The sequence below is a fragment of the Calidris pugnax genome, unplaced genomic scaffold (genome assembly GCF_001431845.1).
Source record: "Calidris pugnax isolate Ruff unplaced genomic scaffold, ASM143184v1 scaffold15, whole genome shotgun sequence".
Taxonomy (NCBI): domain Eukaryota; kingdom Metazoa; phylum Chordata; class Aves; order Charadriiformes; family Scolopacidae; genus Calidris; species Calidris pugnax.
In genome coordinates, this window is record NW_015090774.1 from 8594816 (window position 1) to 8607187 (window position 12372).

The 12372-nt window shown below is 41.9% G+C and overlaps 1 protein-coding gene across 10 annotated transcripts in view; it reads right to left on the bottom strand.

The window, feature by feature from the left end:
* The window catches only part of FAM13A (family with sequence similarity 13 member A), a 134703-nt gene that overhangs the window by 27956 nt on the left and 94375 nt on the right, over nucleotides 1-12372 (bottom strand). For 7 of the 10 annotated variants that reach the window (XM_014944040.1, XM_014944009.1, XM_014943982.1 and 4 more), the window contains 5 exons: nucleotides 12181-12225; nucleotides 10393-10572; nucleotides 7324-7510; nucleotides 4324-4400; nucleotides 3565-3607 (listed from right to left, as the gene is read on the bottom strand). In XM_014944040.1, coding sequence (XP_014799526.1) covers nucleotides 3565-3607; nucleotides 4324-4400; nucleotides 7324-7510; nucleotides 10393-10572; nucleotides 12181-12225 — 532 coding nt within the window. The remainder of the gene's footprint in view (nucleotides 1-3564; nucleotides 3608-4323; nucleotides 4401-7323; nucleotides 7511-10392; nucleotides 10573-12180; nucleotides 12226-12372) is intronic. The other 3 variants (XM_014944030.1, XM_014944047.1, XM_014944019.1) reach the window with 3 other exon arrangements.

The window sequence follows — 12372 nt, forward strand, 5'->3', positions numbered from 1 at the left end:
CGGCAGGTATTTTGATAATCTAGTTAAGCAATCTGCACATGTTGATGTGTGAAGTAAATGGGCCTTAAGAAAATAACTGGTATGTTTGGACGTATTTTCCTCGTGAATCCAGAAGCATGGCCAAACTGTACTAAATCAATATCCTTAGTACATGCCACTAAGACACATTTATTTTTTTTCATCTGCATAAAGTTAATGATGTGTTTGTTTTCTTTTTTGTTTCTCCTTCAAGCACAGAAAAACAAGTAAGCTTCATGTAGAGAGGGAAAAAGCCTTCCCAGCAGAAAAATCATATGAATAAATGTTTTTATTTGGATTCAATCCCATCTATCCCTGCAATTGTACAGGGTGACAAATAATCTCATCTAGGCTTCCTTTCCCACGAAAGGCTGGACCAGGTGATCTTTGGAGATCATTTCCAACCTGGGTTGTCCTATGGTTCTAAAAACCTGGGTGATGAACACCCTGGTATTTGTAAAGAGTGTTCTGCATTGTGTTTGTATAAGGTTTGTATTTCCTTTTCATTTCAATAAATCGCCTTTTTGAAACATTATAACAAAAGGAAACACTAGATGACAGTTTGCCAAGCACTAATAACTCGTACAGCTTGACACTAAATCTGATTACAAACGTGTTTATTGTGAGAGCTGTACATGGAAAAATGCTAATTCACCATTCAATATCTTTTAAGCTGCTTCCAGGTTGGGAGGACTTAAATATTTCGTTAAGGTCCAGTAACAAATTTCTTGCCAGGATCTAAATAGTCAGTGTACATTACAAACAGAAAGACTGGTCAGCAGCCAGAAACAGGCAGCCTTTTACATTTACTAAAGAACAAATTGTACCAGTTGATAAACTACATTTAAATTGCCAGCACAGTATTTTAAAGCCGAAAGAAATAGAGCAGTAAGTTTCAAAAGCGGTGCTATTTTTAATAAGATCACGAAGTGTAAAGAGAGAAACTTATCTAGATTTTAACAATTTCAAAGAGAGAAACCTGAGAATACCATCTCGTCACCACTACTGACATTAATTCCAGAGTTAAATGTCTTTCTATGAAGAGTGTACGGTCTCTTAATTTATTAAGATATCTTAAAAGACATCTGTAGCAGATATAAAAGCACTTCCCAGATGGGTAAACATTTCCGTTACAGATATATTAGAAAGATCATATCAATGTGTTCTTTCTAAAGTCACTTCATTTGTTGGAAATATTTAGAAGCTGTTTAAAAGCAGGCCTGTGCTGTGCCTGCAGCCAGTTGCTCACTGATGTAGCCTCTAATACAATGAATAAATCATTAGGCGTTCTGAAGAACAATGGTGGTACAAACCCAGGAGACTCAAGAAAGCAGATATTTAACCTTCTTTGCATTAATGCTCCAAGCCCATAGAGTGGTAGATAATTCAGTATTCCCATTGCTTATTTTCCTATTTGGTTTCCTGATGCCACCAGTTGCCAGCCTCCGGGACAAAAATCAAGTAAGGGAGAACTACTGTGCTTTAGGTATGGATGGGCATAATTTCTTACATACCAAAGGGGCAGCAAGTTGATGATCCCAGTAGCAACTGGCAGTCACTGTACACTGCAGATATTACATAAATGACCACAAAAAAAATAATCTTCAAACTAGGCACTCGAGTTCTGCTGTTTAGGAGCTGCTTCTGCAGCCATGCTTCGCAGGTACCACTAACTACAGATCTGAGTAACCTGGGAATAACCCAGCTGCTTTCCTTCTCCCTGCTCCAATGGAGATTCAGCATAAAGAGTAGCTCAAGCAGCTAGAAATAAATGGCAACAGAAAGATCTTTGAATTCTGATCAGGAAGTTGTATTCTGTTTGATTACGTGTGGATTCAAATCAATTTTGCATGTCCTTTCCTCATCCTGAATGAGTTGTTTGTTAGGAAAGGTATGTCTTTAAGCTGCCCTAAGCAAAAGGCTTATAAGGGACAAGGAATGTAAAACTACCCTGCAGGAATGTAACATTTTCTTGACCTTGTAATTCCTATATAATACAATCTCTGGGTTAAGGCTATGTCTTCTCCTGCAGTTAAAATTCTAAATTTTAAAACTCTTCCTAAGGAGAAGTTTATTTTAAGATTATGATTTCGTATTCAAATATACCTTCCCCAGCCTAATTTAGAAGCTTAATGGGAGTATTGTGTGGCATGGCAATGACAGCACCTTCTCCACACGCAAGCAGGTACGTGAGGAACAAGGTGTTGCAAAATTCACACTCCGGGAAACACAACAGCTCATGAGCAAGTGCAGAGCCACTGGGGATTACTGACCCTCTGGGAACAAAGCAGGAGATTCATCTTAGCCCAGTCAGAGCAGTGATCAAAGGCAGCACGAAGCACTCCTTGCTGAGGTTACATGATTCAGTGTCCCATGGACTTCCCCAGCTACAACACAGCCAGTCAGAGCCCAGCTGTTAGCAAATATCTCTTCTACCTTTCCTGCTAGATGGAAATAATACCTACCAGAAAGGAAGTCTTTCAAAGATTATAAATGCATAGTGTCTTTTATATAAAAAAACCCAAAACACAAGAGGAGTCTAGTTTAAAAATGCTGTCAGCCCTTAGTTAATTCTAGACGGCCAGAGAAACTGGACACTGTCCACAGCTGTATTCCTATGTTCCTCTAAAATGGGTGCAGAGCTGAGGGAGAGGTCCCTCAGATAACTCTCCCTAGTAATTCAAATGCTTGGCTGTCTACAGGTGTTTCAAGCAAACCCAAAAGAACTGGTGACCGCAAAGGTGTTCACCTATCCCAACCCAACCCAACCCCAACCCCAGTCCTCGCTTTGCTGAACAGCTGGATTCACCAGAAGGTGAAGGGAGGAGGTGGGTGTTGAGCAGAAATGGGAAGTCAGGGAAAAAGCTGTTGCCATCAATGTCACATATCCCTGGATGTGTTTAAGGGGCGTTTAGATGGGGTACTGAGGGATATGGTGTAGGGGAGGACTATGTAGAGTAGGGTAGATGGTTGGACTCGATGATCCCAAGGGTCTCTTCCAACCTCAATGATTCTATGATTCTATGATATCCCCTCCTGACATCCACCCCAATCACCAGCACTTAGAGAGAAGCAGGAGATGATCCAATTTTTTAAGACAAATGATCGCAGATACCTATGTTCAAAGGCAACAGGCTGCATTGGGAAATCATAAATAAAAGACAGAAATGATTTTACAGAAATCATGAGACAAGCTGATCTTACTACCCTGGGAGATAACCAGTCACACAGCCTGCTCCCAATGATTAATAAGGGAACTCGGCATCACTTAAACCAAAGTGCTTAACTTCAGTGAGGCTTCCCTTTTTGGCAAGGAGGGATCAAGGGGACTGAAGCAGATGCTTTCAGACTCCTTAGTGGTTGAGAGGCTCCCTAAATTATGTAAATAAAAAGCAGAGGGAAGGAAAAGTAAAAGCAAATGCTAACTCCATTTCCCTGGAAGAAACAAAATTTCACAGAACTATATGCTTAACTACTTGTTTCTACTCAATAAAAAGCCCATTTAGAGCCCACAAAGCTGAAACACAAAACCAAAAAAATACCAACCTGAGAGTGCCTGAAAAAAACCTCATCGTTTTCACTTTCTTTGCTACAAAAAAAAAACAAAAACAAAAACAAACCGATATATTACAAATACAAACTCAGATTTGTCTTATAACAAAAATAAGCAGGACTTCTGCAAACATAGGTTTTTAGATTCTTGCTACTGCTGCACACTTGCTAATACATTCAGTAAATGAAGGGACACTCTGGGCTGCAGGACTTAATGCTGCTAAATGATCTATTTTGCTTCCTCTCAGGAGTGATTGGTGAAAAATATGTCATTCAATTCCGGAGCCCTTAATCCCAACCAATCCAACTCTCCCACCAAACAGAACCATGGAGAGAAATTGTCATCTGAGGTGAGCAGAGCAGGGCTCTACAGCTCTTGCAGAAGAGCAAAGCACAAAGAAAAGGGCTGGATTCCCAGCCCAGAGGCCACCTGAGACAGGCTCTGCAGTCCCCTGCATGGAGCATGCTGGTTCAGGTGCTTTTTTTTTCAAGTCTGCACCATCAGCATCTTCACTGCCATTCCTAACAGACTGGGAGAAGAGTCTTTGTGGTGTACGGTGCTGGGCAGAGCCCACACAACATATGCAGGGCCTCTGTACAGTTCTGCTTGGAAGGGAATGTGGTGGGTAACGCTGCTCTGCAGCATAACTAAATGTTACCCTCACAGGCTGTGGTGGAAGATCTCTTAGGCTGTACTGCAACCACAGGGAAGATAAAACACAAATATATTAAAAAAAAAAATAAAAATATCACCTTTCTTCAGATAAAATTTCCATGTCATCAGGTCCTGTTCTGTCTATAGGCCTGGATGAGCTAAAGCTTTCCATACTCTGTAATACAGTAAATGTTAAAGCAGTAAGATACACAAGAGAAAAAAATTCAAGCTGCAGGCCATTAAACAGATCAAATACAGAAACATCCAACAGGACTTCTAGAAACAAGACAACAATCAGACTACTGCCTGCTGCACATTTATAATAAAACAAAGCCCACATTTTATTGCCCATAACCTATAAAAAAACCCCAGGCTGCTCACTGCTTCATCTCTTTCATCAGATGACCTCAAAATGCCTAACAGAATAGTGCTACACGATACACCTCCAGTTCCTGTTTTACAGACTGACAAGATGGGCTGAGCTTGAGAGCAATTCTGTGGTGTGTTCAAGTCCTGTAAAAGCAGGTACCAATATCCACAGCATCTTCCCAACAGGACTCCTTATGCTCATCTTAGAAAATACTCCCCTTCTCAGCCAAAACCTTTCCTAGTTTTTTCTTAAAATAGCAGAAGATTGCAAAGGGACTGCTCTACACACAGAGGTAACGTTAAGTTGTGCTGATACAAATGCAGGGCAAGAAATTCCAACGGTTATAACAGCTTGTTCCGAAATTGGTGTTGGCTACCATTAGGAATATTAATGCTGTTGTCCTCTAAGAGTTTGAGAAACTATTGTGAAGGCAAGCCACATTGCCACTTTGGACATGTGTCCAGGAGTTTTTCTAACCTGTTTTGGGGGCAAATAGGAGGAGGTCAGTCAGTAGAGTGAAGTGTTCCTGCACCGTTCCCAGGAACTGTGTGCACAGACCTCCTGGGGCAGTCGCAGCCCTCCCTCACCTCGCTACACCTCCAGCCCCAAAAGGCACCACAGCCCAGTCATTGCAGCCTTGCTTAATGTGACTCTTCATGTCCCACTGGTACCCGGCTCCCATGTCCCTGAAATGCAGTTACAAGCTTCCAGCACTTCGTGGTTGGTTTGCTCAGGAGAGTAAGTGGAACTGACAGTTTTTCCACTGCTGACTTACGCTTTTGAGTCAAATGCAATTAGACAGCTAAGAGGAAAGCTTCCACACACTGTCCTAGATACTCTTTTAGGCTTTGAAAAGAAGGCAGGCCCAGGAAAAGCTGGGTAAGAAGATACAACGTCACAAACTTGTTTACATGACGAAGCCCTGTTAGCAAATGCTAAGGTGAAGGTTATGTCCTTTGATACTCCAAGCAGGTAGTCTAAGTTAGGTTATTATTTGGACTGTAAAGATGTACCCAAAAGAAAGCTAAACCACCACACATCCTGCTGGCAGTCTCTGAAACGCAAGTATGAAAATAAGTGCACTCATGAAAACTTAAAAAGCAGCCTTTGCTCTTCGAAAAGAGCAGCACTGTGCTCTCTGCAAGCTGTTTCATAACGATGCTCCCAGCTGGCAATCCCACTGCGACACTTCCTCTAGCAAAGCAAGAACCACACTGATGGTCATCTTGGACAAAGCACTTTATGTGCAAGGTTAGTCCATTTTATGTTCCTTTCAGCCTTTGCCCCTTAAGAGATCCAAGAATGAGGGGCAGGACAAAGTCCAATGACACAGGTAAGTTTGAGAACATTTCTTCTGGGCAAATTTTAAGACTTCAGGAATGTTTTTCAGATCCACAGTGAAAGTGGACGCTTCTGTCAGTCTTCTGTTTCCCAGATCCTGAGTCAAATTCTCATGTACATTTAAACTGCTTTACACTCCACAGGTACAGAGAAAAGGTGCAGAAAAAAGTGTAAGCACTTCATCTTTGTCTATCTTAAAGTCCATTGCGACAAGCAAAGACGCTAAGTGAGAGTGTGTCTATCTCACTGGACTTTTGGATGAAGTATCACATGAGTAGGTTACTGACATTAAGCACTAAACCTAATCACAGCCCATAATTTTTGGCATCTTGCCTTCTTTTTATCACAAAGAGAATCCAGATCTGCCTCTCCCTATAATCTATGCACAGGGCAAAGGCATCAGATCATTGCAATTTTGTGACCTAATCAAAAGGAGGCCCAACACAGTGTCATATTAAGAAGGAACTCACTCACAGCAGGCTCTAAAAATTAATCAAGTACAACTGAAGGAAATGCCCTATAGCTTGGAAGGACAGTCTTTTCTACGCAGCTTTCACTGTCACTAGTAACTGGGTAATCCCTGTCTGGTGGCAGGCACTGGGATGCATACACTCCTGCCACTGTGAGTAGACCCTGCATGGAAGCACAGCACAGTTTCTCAACTGCTGACAGTGTCTGGTCTCGTTGAGAGGGAAGGAGGATGTACCAGATTTATTCTACAGCTTGTAAAAGATGGCAAAATGTGCTCTACTGTGAAAGCCACACAAGAATATACTGGGAAAATTCTACAGTATTCCAGATTTTTAGGACGTTATATTGGTTTCATTTACCTCCTCAGTAAAAGCTACAGGGAACATCTTTTGGACCAACATACTCCAAAGTGTTTTACAGATTGCAAACACCACAGTAACACACAGATGTTAGAGAAAAGGCATAAAACACCTTTGTCATCTCATTATCAAGAAATCACTTGCAACCTACGTCTTCAGAACTTAGCAGGAATATAAAAATAAACTTGACCTAAACGTGTGAACCTACATCTGAGGTTCCAACCTTCTTGCAAGACTTTTGAAAAACTGGGAAAAAAAATTTATTTTTTTCTCTGTCCTAAATGCTTCATCGAATTCAGATGAAAAAAAGCAAAAAGTTGTGGAAAGAGAAAACTACTGTGGATGGAGTAAAAAAGATCATAGCAGAAATACGGCTTCTCAGTTGCCTCATCACAAAGGTTGGGATCCAGTGTTCCCCATGGTCCAAAATAGACACTTATGGTTGTACTGTAGGCAAAAATGGCTGCCCAAGGGAACCAGATGTGCACTGAAAAAAATATATAATACTTTTTCCCACCCTAGTACTAGGCATCAAATAGTACAGCGTGCCAGCTTACCACAGGACTGTCCTGGTTGTCATTAAGCTCTGAAAGCTTGGTGCTGGATTTCTGCCGTTTTGGTTTATTCCTTTCACTAAGATATCCGGAGCTGTTGTCTTGTAATTTTTCTACTTCTTGAGGAGCTAGAATACAGTCTTCAAGATTGCTGAATCCAGAGGGAATGTTTTCTTTGTTGACGACTTCCCTAAAAAGAAAAGGGACATGACAACAAGAGGTTGTTTAAAACACTCTCCCGCTACATTTATGGTAGCAATAAGAAATGCATCATGCTGACTGGTGCAGTTCCGGCAACATTTTCTACGCCCTACAAAACCAGTAGCTCTGGTTCCTCCTACTGCAGCAAACACCACACACTGTGCAATGCCAGATCCCACTGAGGAGTGAAAGCCAGGTGTATACACCTCAGGTGAGAAAGCTGTGAGGATCAACGTTTGAGACTTGATTCACCTCCCACCAAAGCCAGCGCAGAGAATCCCATTGACTTCACATGGAAGCTGGACTAGCTCCTGGCTGGCTGTGGTATTTTTATAGAGAATACGCAGCATATTTTCCTTTGAGACACGTGGTTTTAATTTAGAAAAGTGATTCACAGCTGCGGTCCGAGGATCTCCTTTGGTGCATGACACCGCATAATCAGCCCTCTTACTCATATTCTCAAATGCAAGAGCAGGACTATGGTGCTTCAGCCAAATGCTTGATTCCTAATTGGGAATTACACAGAACAGAAAAGGGAATGCATCTCTGCAATGGCAACACAACTGCTAGGACAGAGGACCGTAGTGCTATGTTGGAAAGCGAACGGGACAGCTAGCTTTAAGCTACCACATGATGCACTAGCTGGGACACTCTGGGCTATCAAGGTTTGTGCATGTTTTCCAGAAGCCTGGTGTGTGCCCTGCGTGATGCACTAGCTGGGCTATCAAGGTTTGTGCATGTTTTCCAGAAGCCTGGTGTGTGCCCTGCACAATTAACCTGCTGGATCCTTCAGCGTGCAGTTTTCCCTTCACAACCTGTTTAGTTGTCTTCCCTCTACTTTGTGCAATAATGACAACGCACAAACAGAACACACCACTACATTCTGGGACCAGGAGAAACACAATACGCCTCATTCTTCACCATCCCACCCCGCCGGAGGCTAAAGGCAGGCTGTTTCTACTTGACATGGAAACTGGGATGTCTGCTAACTGTTCTAAGTGTGGCTGCCTTATACAGTGCTGGAGGATTTTGCTGGACTTGCACTAGTGTGACCAGAAACCAATTACTCTCTAGTATCCAGAGAGTGCCAACATGACAAGGTGTTCAGATCAAACACAAAACCAGAAAGTTTCTGGGATTTTCCACATCACAAATCTCTAGGTTTTGGTGGTGGAAGAGAGCTACAAAGAGCCACTATTAATCTATGACTAAGCTTCTAAGATAACACATTTGCCCTTGTGGAAGTTTTTACAACAGCCTGAGCAGACCAATTAGGTCTACAGAGCCCGTAGATGATGGAGGCTGCCAGGCCTGGGAGTTCACGTACGCGTTTTTGTGATAAACGCTCTTCCTAGTTAAGTCCCATCTTGTGACATGACAAATCCTCTTGTGATCCACCACAAGGCAAGGGGATGAAGTCACTGACAATCAAAACAACAACTCCAGAAAGAAGTTTTGAAGGGAATTCCCAATTTTGATAATACACCCAGAGGACTTCCAGCAACCCGACCTAAGGGAACAAGGGAAAACAATTTGAACCCTCGCCAGCATCCAAAACTTCCGATGTGCTTTGAATCCTTGGCTCCGGCTCCACAGATTCAACTTGAATAAGTGTGCCTACCTTCTCTAAAGGCAGCTCTGTTGAAATGTTGAAAAAAACCCCTGCAGTACTATATGCTTCCAAACACGTACACTGGCCAGTCTCTGACCTACTTACCTGAGCCGCCTGTCAGCGGGGCTACTAAACGAGAAAAACTACTTCAGAGCTGCTGCCAGATGCTTTGGTGACTTACAAGGGCTAATTTCCCACTCCATTTTCACAGCATATTTTCACTCACAATAGAAATGGCTTTTTACTTTGTAACTACAGATTATTTTACAACGGTAGCGTTGACACATTTTGGGAAATATCATGACTGCAATATTAACACAAGGTAGTGATGGTTTTACACCTGTATGGAAGTGGGTTTGTACAGGAAGCTGCTGATCCAAAAGGATTTTGGGGAATTCAGCATCCAGGAAAAAACAATGAGAAACTAAGACATTTCTTTCAGAATCTAACTTGAAATCCTAGCAATCCAAGTCAAGTATACACGTTCTTTACAAGAACTAGTGCTGCGTTAAAACTAACCGTAGGTGTAAGCACTGACTCCATAGTGGACTTGCAGAGTCTGTAGTTACAATTCCTTAAAGACAGCTGTGCCTTGGGCAAGTGTTAAGGCTGTGGTGGTAATACATTTGTACCACACAACATATGCCACAAGTAGAGGAGCATGAAAGGAAAAATAGGTATTATTTTTACTTTTTGACAGACATATAATGAAATTAAATCACGTTTAAGATTTGTGTAATGGGCTGAATAAAATTTCTTAAATTCTGATTAATCAAAAGGAAGATTTTTCCTATTTCAGACAAACTCCCAGAGCTACTCGATGAACCCAAACATAAGCTGTGCCTCCACATACAAAAGGAGAACTTGATGTTGTTTTTTAAGACATTCTGAATTCAGAAAAGCATCTACACCCAATGTTTTTATCTAAAGAAAGTTACAGGCAATAGGGCCAGCTGCCTGGGGATTTCCAGTAAAGCAACAAATACCGTAATTAAACAATTCCAGATACTGTAATTAAGAACTCTACCATACTTAAAAAAAAAAAAAAAAAGGATTGACTTCTAATAAACTCTACATTTCCCAGCTCTAACTGATGCAATGGAGCTCTGTGCAGGCACTGCAGCCTGCTCTGTGCTTTACACTCAGGGCAAGGGCCAGCGCATTTCATGGCAGAACTAAGCATTGCCTTGATAAGAAGACGTGACCAGGGTACACTTAATCAAATATACTTTCCAAAACAAAAGAAATCAGGCTCGTACATGTCTCTGTTTCTCCGGGCTTCCTCCTGCTCTTTGTGGTGTCGCCTCCTCTGCCTGGCAGACACATTAGAAGAGGCTGAAGATGTTCCCGATTCAGAGTCCTCTGAACTCTGGCCGCCCGAGCCATGAACATCAAAGAGATGCTGCTCCACGGCTGAGCGGATTGTCTTCTCTACATACCTGTCAAGCCGAAAAATAAGGTCAATTGAGCTCAAAGACTTTGTGGAGCGCCCTCTCTGCAACAATAAATAAAGCAAGGGTATCGAGGTGTGTGTTTTATTACGATGGCAAGGCAGCATAAAACGTCTGAGGGCTGCGACATATGCAAAGAGCTAAGCCAAAATCTTCTGATACCCTGATGTTCAGGTCCCTCAGAAGATCTGAGTCTTCCCAATTCACCTTGCTCTTTTTTATTTCTAAGGATGCTTGAACCTTCAGTAAAACAGCAAATTTTACTTACTGCAACCATAGACACTGGTGCCTAACTTTTACCCTCCACTTTAATAGTCCTTGCCGTGACAAAATTGTATTTGATACCCAGCCATGCTGACACTGGTCAAGTCTCTTGTGCAAACTGAGCTCAATAAGGCAATGGATCATCTGCAAGAAGGTGATTCACTGCTGTCTCACAGGAGGATGAGAACATGCAAACAGTACCTGACTACAAACTCCTCATGTGCTTAACTTGGTGACCGAGCATGGACTTTGTTCTGATTTCATGCTGGTTTTGCACTGTTCTTGTGCCACGAATCCACCCACAGCCACCCTTTGACTTACACTGGTGTGAGATCACCATCATGCCCACTGGCAGCAAGAGGGCATCCACACAAGCCACAGCAAGGGAGCCTCTGCAGTTGTATCAGTTAAAGATGCGAGACCACTTGAACTTTCAATACAAGTAAATCTCCTTCATTTTAGTACTGACAATTTCTTGTAATATTTCCTCCCTTCCTTAATCAGAGGAAGTTTTGAATGGGCAAAATCTACATTAATTTTTTTTTCCCCAAAGATCATTTGGAAACACATTGTACACCGCGGTTTCTTACAATTCTTTAAATAGTCTGCTGAAGAATAACTTTTTCAAACACGCCTTTCCAAAGTCCATACGTAGCTTCTTGTACTTGTTCCATAATAAAAAAAAAAATAAAATTATTTGCAGGATTTGCTGGTTAACTTTCAAATGAGTAGTTATGAGTATGGGAACCTCTACCTGGGCTGACTTCTCCAGAGAATTTACAAAAGTTGTTGCTAAGTTGCTATAGTTGTGAGTCTGCTGAGACTGCAGTTCCTGAAAAAGTCAAAAGATCTTAGCAAGTGCAAAAAACCACATGGTTTAACTTGGCAAGTATGTCTGTGTTTCATGATTTGACAAGAATTGGTTCTGCAAACCCATCAGCCATTGGGAATTTCCAGCTCCAGCAAAGGAGCCAACTCATTAGCTCTGCTGCTCCCAGTTATGGTGGTGGGGTCAAGCCCCATCCTCTGCTGAGATGCAGCAGGGCACAAACAAGAGCAAGAGGATGACGCAGTGTGAATGGTTCCTCTAAATATGCAAGTTCTGCCCAGCCAAAACATTGCAGGCACAATGCAGGGAAAGAACCAAGGGCCTGGGAATTTTTCAGAAGGAAATGATTTATTATCGTTGCAGATGCTTTAGCTTGGGAAACACTGTCTTCTTTTTGTTTGTGCAAGAACAAACCTCAAAGAGAAATCAGAGAACAACCAGCTTCTTAAAAATACTCCAATATACAAAAAAGGTAGCTACAAAATTGTACAAGAGATACTTACTCTCCTGTAGCAGGAATGTTGCTACTGACTTGTGATACATGGGCACTGGGTAAAAAAAAAAAAAAAAAGAGGAGAAAATTAGATCTAATTGTCACAATAAGGTCTTAAAACCCCTTGTTCTTTGCAGCACTCAAATTTAAAGGTCTGGGTTGTCCCAACAATTGCATGCACACACCACGAGCTTTCCCCTTA